This window comes from Rhipicephalus microplus, chromosome 10 (genome assembly GCF_043290135.1).
Source record: "Rhipicephalus microplus isolate Deutch F79 chromosome 10, USDA_Rmic, whole genome shotgun sequence".
Lineage (NCBI taxonomy): Eukaryota > Metazoa > Arthropoda > Arachnida > Ixodida > Ixodidae > Rhipicephalus > Rhipicephalus microplus.
The window spans coordinates 12,901,088-12,918,877 of NC_134709.1; the positions used below are offsets into that span (position 1 = coordinate 12,901,088).

The 17,790-nt window shown below is 44.5% G+C and overlaps 2 protein-coding genes across 3 annotated transcripts; both read left to right on the top strand.

Annotated features, from left to right (window-relative positions):
* Positions 1-997: 997 nt before the first annotated feature.
* Positions 998-5,406, top strand: Gip (hydroxypyruvate isomerase-like protein Gip). Of its 2 annotated transcripts, XM_037431981.2 has the most exons (10): positions 998-1,097; positions 1,189-1,252; positions 1,320-1,540; positions 2,874-2,985; positions 3,848-3,947; positions 4,013-4,088; positions 4,156-4,205; positions 4,270-4,339; positions 4,415-4,549; positions 5,298-5,406. In XM_037431981.2, the coding sequence occupies exons 1-10, from the start codon at positions 1,094-1,096 to the stop codon at positions 5,348-5,350; spliced, it is 885 nt and encodes a 294-aa protein (XP_037287878.2). In that variant the 5' UTR covers positions 998-1,093; the 3' UTR covers positions 5,351-5,406. The 2 variants fall into 2 exon arrangements, with proteins under 2 accessions (XP_037287878.2, XP_037287877.2); XM_037431980.2 differs by lacking the exon at positions 998-1,097 and having other exon boundaries at positions 1,104-1,252.
* A 2,389-nt stretch (positions 5,407-7,795) lies between these two features.
* Pif1 (Pif1 DNA helicase) lies at positions 7,796-17,565 on the top strand. Its single transcript, XM_037431883.2, has 6 exons — positions 7,796-8,505; positions 9,348-9,573; positions 11,328-11,599; positions 12,915-13,080; positions 14,354-14,620; positions 15,899-17,565. Exons 1-6 carry the CDS (start codon positions 7,975-7,977, stop codon positions 16,225-16,227), a joined length of 1,791 nt encoding a protein of 596 aa, XP_037287780.2. The 5' UTR covers positions 7,796-7,974; the 3' UTR covers positions 16,228-17,565.
* Positions 17,566-17,790: the final 225 nt, after the last annotated feature.

The window sequence follows — 17,790 nt, forward strand, 5'->3', positions numbered from 1 at the left end:
AGGAAGCAAGTGAGAAACAGAGAGAGAGAGAGAGAAGGAAAGGGAACAAAAGGGAAGGGGAATAGAAATAGAGGGAGAAAAGACAGAAGAAGCGGAAAAATGAAAAATAAAAGGGATACCATGGAGAAACAAAGAATACTGCCAGGTTAATAGCACTAGCACACTAGCACCACCTCTTTAAAAACTGGGCTAGCAGTTATCAGAACCTGCTTTCCTTTCATTTGGAGCCTCTTCACTAGGTTACAGCCACAGGGATGTTTTATTCGCCATTCAGGAATACATCACTGAGACTAAACGATTTTCTTGCTAAATTATGGTCTCACTACTTTTCTTTTTTCCTTCAAATTCGCAATTGGCAATTCAAATAATAATTAAGTAACTAACGTTTTTTTAGGAATGAAGCAATGCAGAAAGTATCAGGCAAATTCACCTTATAATCGGTCAATCCCCTCCTTTGGGTGCGAGCCATGTGCAGAGGAAAACAACAACTACTACAGGCTTGGCACCACTAATGCCAAGCTGCCTTAATTTTTCGTTTTGAGTCATCCTCTGCGCATGCGTAGTTTGGACCCACTGGGCAGGGGTGTAGCCAGAATTTTTTTTCGGGGGTGGCACCTCCTTGATTTCGGCAGGGGCACGCCCTTGAAATGGTCGTTTCTCGCTCTTTACACCACGACGAAAAAAAATTGAGGGGGGACGGGGACGGGCCCGGTATTCCATCCCTTGGCTACGCCCCTTCCTCTGGGCGCCTGGCTCGCCGACCCAATAGACTAAACGCTTATCAGCCTTGGCCTCGTCGGGAGAGATCAGCCAAACAGCAAGCTTACGTATTAGAAAACACACGACAAATTTCTCTCTTCCAAGCAGCATTTCTCAACATGAACCATTATGAACATGAATATATAAGGTTTGGAGCGAGAGCAGGGAGATACGATCACTGCTCGAACACTTATTCCCGTTTTAAATATCGCAGTTTAACTCACGTGACCACAATAACTTCTCTTCGCCCAATCGCGGATTGCCGAAGATCAGAGAAGGAAACGACGAAGCCCGAGAAGTTGTCGCTGCTCTGTCTGTGGAAGCTGTTCCAAACATGTGTAAGCGGCAACGACGCGTGTTTTATCTGCCGCTCTTCGCCGATAAGTAGCGATATATCCCGAGCTTAACCGGATCATGTTATGCGCTTAGGCTGTATTTTCAGGTGGAAACGAACTCTTCTAGCTGCTTTCAACATCGCAGCGAATGCTACCAGGTATGAACCGGTTGTTTCACCGCCCGTTGGCACGAGTGACAGCGCTTTCGGATTTCTCGAAACGCAGGTGTTACTCGCACAGTCCGTCATCGAAGATGCCTCTCAAGTTCGCCGCCAACATCTCGACAATGTTCACACAGACTCCGCTGCTGACGCGCTACCGCGTAGCGCAGTCGCATGGATTCAGAGCCGTCGAATGCCAGTTTCCCTACGATGTGGGCATCGACAACATCCGCAGTGAGAAGGAGACCTGCGGAATGGAGCAGGTGCTTATCAACTCTTATCCAGGTAGTCTACCCTACGTACTTTTTGCTTGGTGGCTTGTTTAGTGTAGTTTGAAGGGCGCGAACTTGACGATGAAACTACATCGACGAAAGGGAGTACAGACGGACGCTCAACTTGCAACCGAGTCAGACTGGCAGGCAGTAATCCCGTAAACAATAATCGCACATGTGCAAGAAACAAGGTGACAGCTGTGCATGTGCCACAACCAGTATGCCTTTTGAGAAAATCGTGATAACCAACAATCAAATATAAAAGGACGTGCTTATATAACCAAATATGAAAACGCAAACTTGTCCAACAGTTCTCACTTTCACAGCCTGCTATATACCCAACTAAGCATCGATGAGCCTCGTAGTCCGACTTGGTGGGGCGGCTGGTGCTAGCCACTGGTGTGAAAAAGCCGTCAGGCCACTGATAATAACAATTATGAGCCCGTGATAATAACAACTGTTGGTGTTTTACATCCTAAAACCATGACATGATTATGAGGGAGCCGTAATGAAGGGATCCGTGAGTATCGACCACCTTAATGTTCACCTATATCTAAGTACATGTGCCTCAACCATATCACCTCCATCGAAATGCAGCCAAGATTCAATCCCGCGACCTACAGGTCACCATTCAAGCACCACGATCACCAGAACACCACAGTGGGTCTAGTCGAGCCCATTGACCAGTGCTCCACCATTGGTCGGTTGGATTGTGCTGCAAAGGATATGAAAGCCTTGTGTGCACTTACAGGTTTGTTGACTTCTCTGTGAGGCTGTTCTCTCAATAAAAAGCCATATGACCTTTTCATTTTCACCATGCATCACTTAGACTGTTGTGTGGACACTATGTTACTGATAGTTTACCAAGTGAAAAAGTTTTGTGTGGCATGAGTTGAAATTATCCTTTGAATATGTGTGTTCTTTCAAGAGTTTGGCTTACTGATATGCCCTTGAAGTCACATGCATGTTCATGCCATAAAGAAAAAGACTTGCCATCAGCTGCTTTGAATGTTCTTCAGCAGGATATTTACTTGAGAACTCACACCTGCCAATGTCATTTTTCCTTGCAGCTGTGATTTTCTTCAGAAAACATGCCGTTAGAGTTTATCGTGGTTTAAACCAAAAATATTTGTGTTTGTGTTACATGTGGACAGTTAGTCCATAGCATACAATGAAGCTTTCAGCAACTCTTCTGCATCTTTCTGCTGTCGTGCCCAGTCCTTTAGGTTACGAGTACAGCTTGTGTGTTGCCTAGTGTGAATTCAACTTCGTATGCTTGTTGCACCAGAAACCTGCTGCAACCTCGCAAAGGGAAATGGCCTTTCTCACATTCTTGTGGCTTCCAGGTGACTTGCCTAAAGGCGAGTTGGGCTTCGCTGCAAGGCCAGGTCTTGAATCAGAATTTCTCAGCAGCTTGGAGACTTCGATAAAGTATGCCAAGGCCTTGGACTGCAAGAAGTATGGCTTTTACATTTGGTTCTCACTGTGTACCAAGCCGTTCATGGCACCATGTGTTTTAACACTGATTAGAAATCGACACAACTGTATGAATGTAGCAGATAATGAAGCCATGGAAACCGTAGAGAACATTTGCCATTTCTATATTGAGGTGTAGTAACTACAAAGTGAAAAAAAATAAGGGTAGCCCCCTTCCCCCCCCCAAAGAAAACAATTTGCTACAGGTAGTAACAAAAAAACGGCTATGTTGGATAGATATAAGTATGCGTAACTCAAAGCCACACTATGCCATAGCAATTAATATAGAAATTTTTTTGCACGATGTATTGAATACTATAATGTGAACTTATAGGAGCAGGCAGCCGACTGGTATTTCATTGTTTACAACCTAAACCCACAGCTCATAAATAAAACAGCGTAGCTGCAGGCTGACAAAGCAGTTTGCTTGTCTCAACTGTAGACGGCACATCGGACGTTTACACTCCACAACGTGAGCTGCCACCTGATGTTGTGGTTTTTTTTATAAAGTGCAGCTTTTTTTAGGCTTGAACAAAGCTCTGTGCAGCCAGCATCAAGGAACATTCAATTTAGATAACTCATTTTCCATTGACCTCTTCATGTAGGGGCACCCGATTTATGTTCTGTATCCTGAAAAGTGCTCATGTCACCAGGTGTACACAAACTTTCAAAACGAATTATTGTAAAACAAAGCCTTAGTTTCAATAGAGATCGGCTTGGCCTTCAAGGCTGTGTGAGACGAAAGCCTTATGAGTGCTGCAGTGGTCTTGGAGTGCCTGTTTTAATATCAGTCCTATATCCGTCATCACCACTTGTTGACATATGCCTGTTTCTTTTTCTTAAGGATACATATTATGGCAGGAATCACTGGCACAGAGCGCAGCAGCGTTATGGAGGAAACATACCTCGCAAACTTGACCAAAGCAGCCGGTCTGCTTGAAAAGGTAATGCATTGATTTGATGATAATAGTTTGGTATTACCGATGGAATTGTGTTCGTTGCTTTCCAGGAAGGAATTGTAGGCGTCATAGAGCCCCTGTGCAAGCAGGTTAAACCGGGATATTTTCTCAACAGCTATGAACAAGGTATATGCTTAACGTTGCATGCTTTGTTCGTGCGCTTTATCTCCATGCAACTGCACGTTTGTTTCAGCTGCACGTTATGTCACACAGCTGAACCACAAGAACTTGCGGCTACTCCTGGTATATTTGACATCTCTACCTCATTGGTCGTGTGGCATTCTAAGCAAATGAACTTTTGTTTCAGGATGTATTCCACCTTCAAATGAGCTCGGGCGATCTGACCAACACTATTGCGAGTGTGTACCCACTTGTAGGTACGTGAAATGAAACGCCCGCGAGTTCTTCGTCTTGGTTGAAGTGACAAAATTTTGTTTCGTGTTTTGCCACAGGTCACATACAAGTTTCCCAGGCTCCACGCAGGGATGAGCTTAATGCGCCGGGTGAAATAAATTATAAATATATCCTCCACCTACTTGAAGAGCTCAGCTACGATGACTGGATAGGCCTCGAGTACACGCCATCTGGTGAGAAATTTGTGTTCCTTCTTAACCTCTGTGATGAGAAATTGCTTAGTATGGAATGTTGCATGAGCAGCGTTCCAACAAGGATTTACCTTGTTAAGGGCCAAGTCTTTTGTGATGAAGTCTTCCTGCAGAAATGTCTCTGGCGACATTGCCTGTTCAACTTGAAATAACCTTAAAAGGCACTGACACGAAAACTTTCTGTTGCCTCTTTCTTCTGTTCGTCAAATGAAAGGCCAAGCCCTGAATAGTCTATAAAATGTAGTGTTCAGTGCGAGTGCACATTGAAAATAACTATACAACATGTTTTTAACAGCTAGTTTCAGTTTCTAGCGTATCCGGACGTCACAACGCAACATGAGTTTTTTGTCACGTGCTCGTGCAACATATCGTGGTTAGTACACTTTGTAGCTCTGAATGTTTTGGTAGCTGATGTCACAACTAGGTACACTAAAGCGTAAAGTTGCGAGAATTGACACTGTACCTTGACGTTGTAATAGTGTTGATGTCAGTAGGTGCAGCTTGCGAAACCTAAACTGGAGTATTATATCTTATGAGCATTTACCGACCTTGACACTTTCCCAGATGTGTCTGTGTACAGCAGATTTGCGTGGTTCAGTAAACTCATCTTCAGAAATTGATGTCGGTATCCTTTTAACTTGTGTCAGATTTTGATTCCTAACCTCTGGTATCTCTTAGAATTCTGGCATGATGTATTATTGTCTTTGACATATGCTGTCTTACTTTTCAGGGCAAAGTGGCGATGGAATTTCGTGGATTAAAGACTATGGCTATAGCCTGTGAACAATTTCAGGAATGTGAGAGTTAAGATAAATAAAATATTTTTTGATTATAGAGAGCACAGCTAGTTGATACATATTCATTCTGAAAAAAGACTGGACGTGCAAACACTGGACAGACACATGAGGGAAGTCAGGACAACACAAACAGGTGTGCAAACACCACTGAGAGTGTTTGCATGCTGGGTTGCCCTGTTTCTTTTAGAATGAAATATTTTTATGTAATTGGATGAATATACACATCTATTAAAGTCGATATATTGGTATATGCTTTGTGTCAGTTCCAGAGATCGCCTTATGATAAGCTTCAAAGTATGACCTGTACGACTGCCGCTTGGTCAGCCTATTTTAGCACTTTTAACAGTATAATGGTTCTGGAGTAAAAACACTGACAGCTGTTCATTATGGTATTACTTTCATATACAGTGTTGTTGGACTTGAGCTTTTAAAAAGTCCCTGCAACATCTTTTTTAGCATGATATCAGTAGCAGAGGCTCATTATAACACATGAACGAAGCGTTATAGTGCAGCACGCAGCCTGGACTTCGCAATTAATTTTCAATGTCGCCTCAAAATCGCGCCCTCTTCTCTCTACAAATGATGCCATATACCCAAATTACTGCGTCATATACCCAACGTCTACGGTCTTTGGCTGTTTTGAGTGCCATGAGCTGCACTGTGGCCACTGCAAGATGCTGCCTCGTGCTGGTGCGCTCACCCTGAAAGTAAGCCGCACGTTCAAAGAAAAAAATGACAAGAAAGTGCTCCATCTCGTGGCACGCACTGATGAAGGGTGACGTCTCCTTACCTCACTGTCATTCTCCTCCCTGCGTAGCTATCAGCGTGCTTTCTAGTACAAAAGAGGAGAGAAACCGCTTGAAGCATGTGGCAAATCTCTGTAACTCCGCACGTACTTGAAAGACTCTAAACATTTTTGCGGCACTCGATTCATGAGGCAGTAAGCACTTTTATTGAAGCCATCAACCATTACCGAAAAAAGTGTTGCATGGCTCCTTTAAGCCGATTCCTTGCTTCATTGAGTTTTGTTCACTAACGTCATTTTTATAATGCCAGCTATATATAAAACTTGGAGTTTCTTATCTGTAGTGCCTCCAGTTTGTTCAGTTAACTTCCTAGTTAACTTAACATCCAGTAGTAATGCTATGAATGTGAATTGTGCTATGTTGCTTATTTGTTTAGTAACAATCATCTCTTTGTGCCGACCATATAGCCGAGAGGCTAGGGTAACCGCTTGTAATAATTGGGGGGGGGGGGGGGGGGTGAAGTTTGTGAGCCATATATTATTTATGTGTAGAAGCACATTTTCAAAGAACATTTTTGAAATGTCAGGGTTATTTTAAGGACGTAGCCAGTTTTGAAGTTCAGCAAGCAAGTTTTCTGGTAGCATACTTTGTGTCGTTTTCTGCTGTAGACCAGGACAGGTCCTAAGGTTGGTAGTTCTGTGCTGGTAATTTGCAGACTGTCGCTCTGTTGAGCATTATATCTATGTGTACGTGCCATACTTGTTTCTTCCTTGAACAATTGCCAACTGCTATCTAGTAAGGACAAAGTTAAACTGACCTTGGAGCAGTGATTGTATCTGATAAGGTACTTGTCAACATGCATTGTCAGTGGATCGTTAACATATAACGAGCAGGCAGCAATGCTGTTACATTGATCATCAGCTGATAACTTGTCAGCACCAATATGATTTAGAGGAAAAAGCAAATAAAATCATCAGCAATGGTTGTGTTGCTACGCAGTATACAACGAGGTATGTTACTGTACGAGTGATTGATATGTGGGGTTTTACGTCCCAAAACCACCATTAGATTATGAGAGACGCCTTAGTGGAGTGCTCCGGAAATTTCAACCACCTGGAATTTCAACCACCTGGGTGCACCCAAATCTGAGCACACGCTGTACGAGTGCGTCGTCTCATTGCAGCTACAGGGCAGCTGTATCACAGGATTTGGCAAAATGTGGATTGTCTCATCGCGTCTGATCCTGGCTAGTTTAAGCGTGGTTGCAGGGCACATTGTAGCGCTGTTACAAGCGCCTATGCGATTGCAGCAAGTCAATTTCCCACAAAACACCCTGGTTCATATAGGTGGCGCCACAAGACGTTGAAAAAAGTTTGAAACACTAAATGTTCAGATAACAAATATCATACCATATAAAAGTAGGTTTACTAATAAAAACTATTGTTTAATAATAATTTAAATTGTGGCGAATACAAAAATAAGTGCTGAAACATGTTCTAAAGATGCGTTTCGAACCTCTAAAACACAAATAACGACGCAAAAAACAAATAGCTAACAAAATGTAGAGACAACAGCTTAGTTAACTGAAATTGCACCGTGGCACCACGTGTAAAGCAACGTTTTTAAACGTTGGTGTAAAGTGACATGCTTTCATTTCGTGCGCTTTACTAACTCACTGGCCTCCGAGACTGACGGGGCTTTCTAAGCGAGGCGAGCCCAGCCAAGCCCAGCAGAGCCCGAGAGCAAGTTTTCGAAATATCCGGCGGGCCGGTGTTTTGTGACAGCCGTCGCCTCCGCAAGTGAACTTCCTACTCGTCCACCACAACTCCCCGTTTTCCTCGCTGGTTCGAGTGCCGTGCGTCCCATGGAAAACCCGTGCGTCCAAATATCGCCCGTCGCCATCACGGGAACCGTGGTAGTCGAGCATCTACAGAGCAACGGCGCACCGGCTCGCAAGGTGACGCACCAGAATGCCGAGGCATCTCTGTACAGGAACGAATTTCGGGACATTTTACTCAGGGTGAGCTTGGGACCGCGTTCGGTCGTGTACTCGCTGCAAAACGCCGTCGTGCACAAGAAGTTCGTGCGGGAAGGTAAGATGTCCGTCGCCCTCAAGGACGAAAAAGTGCACCTCTACTTCTCCAACTGTCCGCCCAGCAAGCTCGGCACGTTCGTCAAGTTTCTGCACGCCAAGAAGGCGACTCAAGAGCCCGCCGTGTCTGCTCGCGAACGCTTGAAGTCGGGCAAGCCGAGAGTTATCGAAGAGATCAGTCCGTTGATGCTGCGCGACGCCAATGCGACCCAGTCGCAGGGTCTGAAGAGACCTCTTTCGAAGGACGACCAAACTACGCCGACGGGAAAGAAGAGCCGACCGATGGGACCTAGCACTGTGAAGGTCAGCGTTTTATACCGCGCTCTCTTTTGCACTATTTAAAGGGGATAGTTTGGCTAGGTGTAAATGCGAACAGGGCAGTAACAATGTTGGAACGTAAATAACACAGTTTGACTGTAAAAATGCAGCATTCTTGCTGACCTGGCATTCCTTTTTCACTGCTTCGTATTCAAGTTTTAAAAATATGGTGCTGAGAAATTGTGGTCACCATGTAACAACCTACTTTACCTACCCCAAACAGGTAAACCGTGACAAACCCTCCCTCCCATCTAACTTTCTTTTTTTCATTTACATGGTAGACACCTGGTAAAGGTAACGCAGAAAAAAAATCAGTTTAAATGCTCGTTCTCAGTGCATGAGAAAACATGTTACACAGCTACAATCTCTGAGAAGAGGTACAGATGTGTGTGCTCTTTTTTTTTTAGTGTCGTTAATTAAGAACGAGGTACATCAATGAGGCATGCATCTGCAAGATGTCGGGGGTACCAAGAATAAAACACAACTTTTTGCCGAAAGTAGGGGAAGCAGACACAAAATAAGAGAGTGTAAGGACATGTACAGAATAACATAGCTAGTGTAGATGTGAAATGAAAAAGGTTGTGCAGTGAAGAATTTCTTTCTAGCGAAACCACTCGTGAAAATTGTTGTACGTTACACTGACTTTACCACATGTCTTCGACTGAGTTTTGCTGCGGTTCCTTTCTGCTACTAAAGCAAGTTCATGGCTTTATTTTTTCACAGAGCAAGATTGTTGTACTCGGAATGTTAAACGAGATGTTCTGTCATTTAAAAAAAGCATAGCTTTCTTAAAATCAGTCTTGTACTTCACATTCGCTTGCCTTCAGCCTGGGAGGAGCTTGAATACCGTGCAGCTTACCTTGGAGCAGAAAACGGTTCTCAGTGCAGTCCTGGCTGGCCGCAGCGTGTTCTTCACCGGTGGTGCAGGCACGGGAAAGTCGTACCTTTTGAAGCACATTTTGTCGTCACTACCACCACAGGATGCATTTGCCACGGCTACGACCGGTATTGCAGCTGCCCAGATTGGTGGCACCACGCTGCATTCATTTGCTGGTAACTGTTCGTTTTTCAGTTACACTTCTGTATTGCTGAAACTGCATGTGGCATGTTTAAGCAGAGTTTTAATAATGCTTTTCTAGAATGCTATTCAATGCATAATTTAAGCAGTGCACATATTGTGTGCCAATGTTAAACCTTTGAATAGAGGTAGCAATGTGCACCGATTTTCTTGGACAGAACCAGTTGTGATAGCTATCATTTACGTAAATTGCACCACATATAGTTGCTGAGATCAGAAGAGCAGCTACTTTGTTATGACTTTAACTGAAAATTTATCTGCGGTTGTGTGGTATCATCTTGTTTTCCTGTCTCGGTATTCATTGGCACTTTAATTTTCAATGATGCTTGTGCAGCGTATTACCTGAATGGGATGTACAGCGAAACTTCACTTGAAGGAACTTCAAGCGACCCCAGAAAGAAAGTGAACTGAAATAGCTACGTTGCAGCTTGTTATCAGGAGCTAAATAAAACATCAGTTGTTGAAGTGCAATTTCGTTTGCAATTCTACTTATTTGAACATCAATGTCTGCTTATTTAGCATATTTTGAAATATTTATAAATCCTTTCTGGGGGGGGGGGGGGGGGTGTGCCTGTGCACTTAGGACTGCAGTGGTCATGATTTGAGTAACTCACTCTTTACCGTCACAAACATTCTCAGCCAAAGCTCTTTGCGGGCTTCAAAGGTCTTAACCTTTACCAAGTACATTAGGCATTTTTTTTTAGCTGAAATTTCTGATGCTTTCTTTACAAGGGTTTTCCGGTGGAGGCGGAAATGTTGTAGGCCCGTGTGCTCAGGTTTAGGGGCACATTAAAAAACCCCAGGTGGTCAAAATTTCCGGAGCCCTACCAAAACACCACAATTTTCTTTTGAAGCAATAAAGACCTTAGTTGTAAGCGCTCATGCTGTGCCCTCTCTTGTCTCCGTCGTATTAATGCTTGAATTTTATAAACATGCCCCATAAGTTGTTGTCATTTAGTGAAAATGTGGCACAACTCGACGTTTAAGACGCACTGTTTCAGCACAATGAAGGACGCATGAAACAAACACAAAAGTATATGCAGGACGAGCGCGAACTGACTGCTGCAGTTGGTACCTCTTTGTGTGTGAGCAGCACATTTCATGGCAAACGCGGCCACTGCAGCAAGCAAAGGGACCGTCGTGCTCACTATAACTTAGTGCAAACTTAGAGGGAAGCACAAGATCTAAAAACCACCCTGCCCCCTCTCCCCCCCATTAAGAGATAAGCACGAACCTCATTTCATCATCTCGCGAGCGATGACGAAAGTGCGCCAAAATTGGCAAGTTCGGAGAGCAACCAGCAGTATGTGGTGTATATAAATTGCTTGCCTTTATTAAGCTGAACAGTGTACGCTTTGTGGCCTAGTGACTTTGTGCCGTGCGTTGTGAAGCGAGATGTCGTAGGTTGGACGCCCAGCGATGGAACTCTTTCTGCTAACTTTTTCTTTGCAATCTTGTTAGTGCATATCTATAATGTCATATCCGTGATGGGAATACGTCAGTGGAGTCATGGTGGACCCAGGCATAAAACACTTTCGTGTTAAAATGTTGAATGGCCTATGCTTAAATGTCATGCAGTTCAGGTATCACGTTTAAAAAACAAATATAAAGGGTGTACACTTGCAAGGGGTGACACTTCTAGCCTGACCACAAGGATTGTCAGCACCCCTAACCCTCTGGTGATTTACGCCAGTGTCCCATTCTTTATAACATGTGCCCTTCCCAACAGGTGTAGGAACAGGCACGGCCACAGTGGAAGTGATGATGCAGCGAGCGATGCGGCCACCCTGGGTGAATTACTGGCGGCGCTGCAAAGTGCTGGTGGTAGACGAGGTGTCTATGCTGGACGGCCGCTTCTTCCACAAGTTGGAGCGGGTGGCCCGGCTAGTGCGCCGCAATGACCGTCCTTTTGGTGGCATCCAGCTGGTTCTCTGCGGCGACTTTCTGCAGCTCCCGCCAGTCTCTCGGAAAGAGGATCCCGCACCGGTCTATTGTTTTCAGGTGTGGCTTTGCACTGTTTCCCTGCAGTATGCATGCATGGCATGGATGGATACTTATAAGATGATGCGACGTACGATGACATGTCAATTTAAAGTCTTTGCATGCAGTCTGTTGACGGCCTTTCCTGATAATGCAATCTTGTTGACGCAGCCTTGGGCAATGCTGGAAAACCTCTTTTGTGGTTGATTCATGAATCTCTTTTCTTACTCCATTAGGCCCCATCATTTGAAAGAATATGTAAGCTTCCTTCACTTGAACTCTCTTTTCAGACAGCAAGAAGCGGGGGCAAGGTAAAGGTTTCAGACTGCAAAGGGTAACAAACGCTGCATATTTAACAAGTTTCACACATTAGTGGTCTGCTTAACATTTCACCGTATATATTCATGTTGAAGTGCATTAATAATAATATCGGGAATTTTGTGTGCCAAAGCCACAACATGATTATGAGGCGTGCCATAGTGGAGATTGATGATTGATATGTGGGGTTTAACGTCCCAAAACCACTACATGATTATGAGAGACGCCGTAGTGGAGGGCTCCGGAAATTTAGACCACCTGGGGTTCTTTAACGTGCACCCAAATCTGAGCACACGGGCCTACAACATTTCCGCCTCCATCGGAAATGCAGCCGCCGCAGCCGGGATGCGAACCCGCGCCCTGCGGGTCAGCAGCCGAGTACCTTAGCCACTAGACCACTGCGGCGGGGCGCCATAGTGGAGAGCTCTAGAAATTTCGATCACTTGGGTGTTTTTAAAGCCTACCTAAATTTAATTTCACTGGCTTCTCGCATTTTACCTCCATTGAAATACAACATCTATGGTCGAGATCAAACCCTTAACTTTCAGATCAGCAGCTGAGCACTATAACCACTGTGCCACTGTGGCGATTATTTTGAAGTGCATTGCTTTCTTGAAACTACTTATGCATTGAAACTTTGAAACAACGAAGAAACTGAGTGCTTCACTTGGTTTTTCAGTGTGCATTCCAATGTGCGCATTTTGTGTCAAGTTAGCTGCCTCTGGCACCATCCTTTGAGCGACGATGCAATTTGTGGATTCTAAAACCTGACCTGTCGCAGTGCTGTAGTGGTTATGGTTATCGAAAGCCAACCCAAAGGTCGAGAGATTGAATTTCGGTCACGGTGGCTGCATTTTTGTGGCGACGAAGTGCTAGAGGCCCACTAACTTAAACTCGGGTGCACTTCAAAGAACCCAAGGTACCCAAATTTACTGGAACACTCCACTACGGCATCCCTTATAATGACATCATTTTTGGGATGTGAAACACCAACATTTTATCATGCAAAACCCTGCAGACGTCCGCTTGGCGCCAGTGCATCAACATCACCCTGGAGCTTAAGCAGGTGCACAGGCAGAGTGATCCTAGGTTCATCTCTCTGCTGCAGCAAGTGAGGGTAGGCTCCTGCCCCGATTGGGTCGAGGAAGCGCTCAAGAGGACGGCCAGTCGCTCTCTTGACACAGGTGCGCTTATCTGTCGTTTCCTGCTACGTATGCATCACTGCTGCACAGTAAGTAGCAAAGGTAATGGAAACCGAGGCGGGAAAAATTTACCATGGCTGTGCAGATACAATACAGAACATGTGTCACGATATGACTAGTATATATTGGTATAAATTTAAACCGCGACCATTTGTCTAAAGAAATGCAATAATAGAATACAGTATTTACGATCGATGATGCCGCATCATGTTTTTTTAGTATGAAAATGCTTTCCGTCAAGCTCCAAAACAAACTTTTGGGGTGTATTTCACATAATTGTCATGCACATTTTGATAAATTGCTGCAATGTGGGGCTACTTTACTATGTTTGGGCAGTCAGGAACAAGCCAGCAGGAAGCTCAAGGCATTTGCACAAACTGGCCAAGTTATGCAACTGGCACACAGTAGTCACAGCAAATCTCATCTCCCTGTGTTGGTGCGAACCACAGGCAGTCTTGTACATATGACGTCGAGTTTACAGCATGCCCGTAAATTTTCAGCATGCCCTCAAAGAGAGAGTCCTTAGAAGAAACCGAGTATTGTCATTCTCAAAATCAGCAGTGATGTCAATTCTTTCCGGACTACTTGTTTGTGCCGAATGATATATGCTGTTGCCCTCCATCCTGTTGCTGGTCCTAAAGAAAAAAGTTGTCCTCAAGAATAGGGGGTGGTGGGTAGCTTGATGCTACCCACCAACAACATGTTGAGTTTTTTGCTGTCAATCTTGCTGTCATTGTTTATATGAAGTTCAAATCAATAACATCTCTGGGGGAATCGTATGTTGTTGCAGGCAAGCATTGTTGATGAACGCGGTTTAAACGGAGATGAAACGAGCCAGCCATCTCCGTTGCAAGGAGGGTGCATGCAATATAACCTCACTTTGTGTGCGAAGCCTGCCATCGATTGCTTTTCAAGCGGAAAGGAAAAGATTTGCCCATCTTCCATTGGGCAAAGGAGTATAAAAGGAGCCGGTAGACAGGGAGGGCTGTGTCGCTTGAGCAGCAACGGCAAGCTTTGCTCATAACAGTGCAGTTGCTACTGCTGGTGTGCGCACTATCTTAGCAGACATGAGCAAACGGCCCACTTTGCGTTCGCACGACCAACAGTATGAAAACGACTCTTTGCTCCCTGGGGTGGCAATATTCTCTTAATGCAGTGTTTTTTTCAGTTACATGAGATCAGCATTACAGCCTGTGCTCACACTCATTCCTTTATCTTTCTGGTGCAACTTTATAGTATTATGCTTCCATTTTAGGTGACATAGTGGCAACTCGACTAAGCACACACACGGACGATGTGGAATTCATGAACCAAAGGTGCTTTGACCAGCTGCCAAGCGCACCGCGCATATTCAAAGCCATTGACTCGGAAGGTGCGTCAGCAGACTTGCTTGAAGTGTGTGCACCCGCCACGCTGAGCCTCAAAGTGGGCACACAGGTTATGCTGACCAAGAACACTCAAGTGAAAGCTGGCCTTGCCAATGGCTCACGTGGGGTCGTGGTGGGATTCGATTCTGCATCCGGTAAGCTCAGTGCAAAATAGTCCTAGCTTGATTGCGTACATAATATTGTTAAAAGACTGGGCGTGCTAACACAGACTCTAGAGAGAGAGAGAAGTCATGACCCCACAAACAACTTCTCTCTTGCTTTCGTCTTTGCATGTGCAGGCTTTGAACATGAATGCGTATCAACTAGCTCAGCTCTATACGTAACTACAGTACACTCTCAGTAAGCAGAACCTGAAGGGACCGGGAAAAAATATGTTCCATTTAACAAAGGTTCCGTTTACTGAGAGGTGAACATGGGTGCGGAATACAAGCCCAAAACCTAGCATTGCAGAAGCAATAGTTCCGTCTAAGCAGTATGTAGTTTCGTTTAACAGATTTACGTTTACTGAGAGTCTATGGTACCTTTCACAGAATGCTTGATTACTATAGACACACATTGGAAGCTTGACTTGTGCCATTTAGTGCCATAGTGTATGTCATTAGTAGATTTAATACTATCGCCCATGCTGATAGCAAGCGAGCATACTATATGGCAAAACTAGCACAGTGGAAAAGACAGGGACAGCCCTTGGAAATTTTATAGCAACTCAGATAGAAAGAAGCACACAGCATTTTGTGTCTGTCTCAACATTCTTTTCCATTGGGCTAGTTTTGCTCTTGATGTATTGCCAACATGCCCAAGAGCCTATCAATACCAATATTTTATCTACCTGTAGCCTGTATAAAACTCTGGCTTAGTGGCGTTAGTAATCATTTGGAAGGTGAATCCACTATTGATCTTCCCTTGAGGCTAAAAGGCAATCGAATGTATGATTTGTGGCAGAGCCAGTGTAAAGCCATCATCAATCTTCCTACTACTCAGTAGAGTCACTTTATTCGATTCACAGAGGTGGCTTTGGGACGTTAAACCCCACATATCAATCAATTAATTTAATTCACAGTATAAGTTTTTCATGGATGAATCATTTATGGTGCTGGCATTGAAATTAACACAGCGACTATATAAGCAGTACTTTAGTACACAAGGCATTTTAGTTTTGACAACCGGCATTTATTAACATACGCACAGTGCTTGGTATATAAGTGCTTTTTTAATCTGTTATGCTTACATTCAAAAGCGGCAGTGACAGCAACGAACTGAATTAACGAAATTGTGTTTGGCAGCAAGGTGCCATAATTATTGGGCCACCTAAGTGGACGCCTCATTGATGCATTGAGGATGACCACATGTATATGTCTACTCAAGTTTATATCGACAAATGGATTGATGGAGCTATGATATACCATATGCAGGAGACCCCATTGTCCAGTTTATGAACTCGTGCAAGCAAATCATCACCAAGGAGCGCTGGGCCATTCGCACAGGCCCAGAGGGTAGGTGCCACGTGCGGCGGCAACTCCCATTGAGGCATGCTTGGGCCATGTCCATTCACAAGTCTCAGGGTTTGACGCTTGACTTTGCCGAGCTGACGCTGGGTCGCGTCTTTGAGGCGGGTCAAGCGTACGTCGCTCTTTCGAGGGTGGCCACGCTTGAAGGGCTGAGGGTTCTAGATTTCAGAAAAGACTGTGTCCGAGCTGATCCTCGTGTGCTTTCCTTCTACCGAGAGCTTGGGGCTTGCTGACATGGGTGGTGGCGGGCTTTTGTCTTCGGTGGTGAAAATCTGTGTGGAATTGTGATGGGGGAAGGGGAGCACTTGTGTGGTGGGCAAGCGCCTTTTTTGCACCGCCCCCTCCCCCCCCTCTCCAGATTGTGCCTGTTGATATTTTTTTTACACATCCTCATAGCTTAGAAATGGTGTTAGGGTGATGTTAGCCAGCCATTGAACTGTGTGACCTCCACTGAAGGGCTTAGTGTTGACAGTAGGAAGCATTCAATAACTCTATTTTATAGTGCACTATGCATGCTGTGTTCACATGCTGGACACGCTACCTCACTCATTATGGGTTTGTTTGCCATCTTTGTGTCGCAAATCTCATCGTAAATCATTAGTCCGACTCGCAGCATTGCATGTAGTGTACAGCCAAAGGAAGAAACAATTGCAACTAAGATTTCTTGCTGGGACATAAACATGCAGGTGCCACATATGTCTAGGTCATCTTATTTTCGTATAGACTTGTGATGTAATAATATATGTCTCTCACAGTAGTAGCCCATTTTATCTCCACATTGCTTGCAGCATGGTATCAAGTCTTCCATCGCTTTGTAGTGTACTTTGTTTGTCGCTTAGGTTATTTATTATTATTCATGAAGAAATTGTTAGTATGCCTTGCTCCAAGATCTTGTCCATTTCAGTCCGAACGCTGACATTTTTACTGTGGGCGAAAATGTTTGAGGCCCTCACGCTTAGATTTAGGTGCATGTTGAGAAACCCCAGGTGGTCGAAATTTCTGGAGTGCTGTACTGCGGCATCACTCATAAACATATTGTGATCCGGTGATGATAAATCTCAACAATGATTACATTTATACTTACTTACGAAAGTTTCTGATATAACGATCTGTCGGTTATAACGATCACATTTCGTTCCACCAATGAATTTCCCACGCTACTGTTGAAACTTCATCCACACATTTTTCCAAAGCCACTTACTTTGACCATGAGTGTTTCAGGCGCAGTCGCAGTAAAAATGTCACAAAAGAAGCAAGAAAAGAGCTAGAACAGGCCTTTTGAAGCATGAGAGAGGTGATCGCATCTACATGCCCTGCTGTAGTTTACTCGCGACGAAGATATATTAGATCAGTGCGCACAACTCAAAGATTCCTGGTGCTGTGGGTGAGGTCGCCCACTTTCAGGCATTTTTTTTATTACATGTGGCAGAATGATCATGAGGAAGAAAGAAAATTGTCCGCGTATCTGCCCGTTTCACAGCAAGTGTCGTCGAAAGACGGTAGTCTTGCGTGTGGAGAGAGTGAACAAAACGTTTATTTGATGTTCTGGGCGATAAAATTGGGGAATTGTATTCTGGAAGCGCTGCGTTAGTCTAGATTCGTGCAGCGGAGGCGAACGAGCGCATCGAGGCACGTTAGTCACGAGCGTCGTCTGGTAGTTATCTTCGAAAACGAAGGAAGGCGTGCGCGCCCACGGAGAAAGATGCACGCCTGTCTCGGTGGCGATAAGGTGTAGAACGCAAAGCGACGGGCAGGTGTCACCACTGTGTCGTCCTTGCAAAGCGTTGAAGCCACTT

What these genes read in the sequence shown, in the direction of transcription:
- Gip (XM_037431980.2), top strand. Translation starts at nt 1,179, where the DNA reads ATGCGCTTAGGCTGTATTTTCAGGTGGAAACGAACTCTTCTAGCTGCT. An exon ending in GAGTGTGTACCCACTTGTAG is followed by an intron (nt 4,340 to 4,414) that starts GTACGTGAAATG and finishes GTTTTGCCACAG; the next exon opens with GTCACATACAAGTTTCCCAG. An exon ending in CCTCGAGTACACGCCATCTG is followed by an intron (nt 4,550 to 5,297) that starts GTGAGAAATTTG and finishes CTTACTTTTCAG; the next exon opens with GGCAAAGTGGCGATGGAATT.
- Pif1 (XM_037431883.2), top strand. Translation starts at nt 7,975, where the DNA reads ATGGAAAACCCGTGCGTCCAAATATCGCCCGTCGCCATCACGGGAACC. An exon ending in CACGCTGCATTCATTTGCTG is followed by an intron (nt 9,574 to 11,327) that starts GTAACTGTTCGT and finishes CCTTCCCAACAG; the next exon opens with GTGTAGGAACAGGCACGGCC. An exon ending in GGGATTCGATTCTGCATCCG is followed by an intron (nt 14,621 to 15,898) that starts GTAAGCTCAGTG and finishes TACCATATGCAG; the next exon opens with GAGACCCCATTGTCCAGTTT.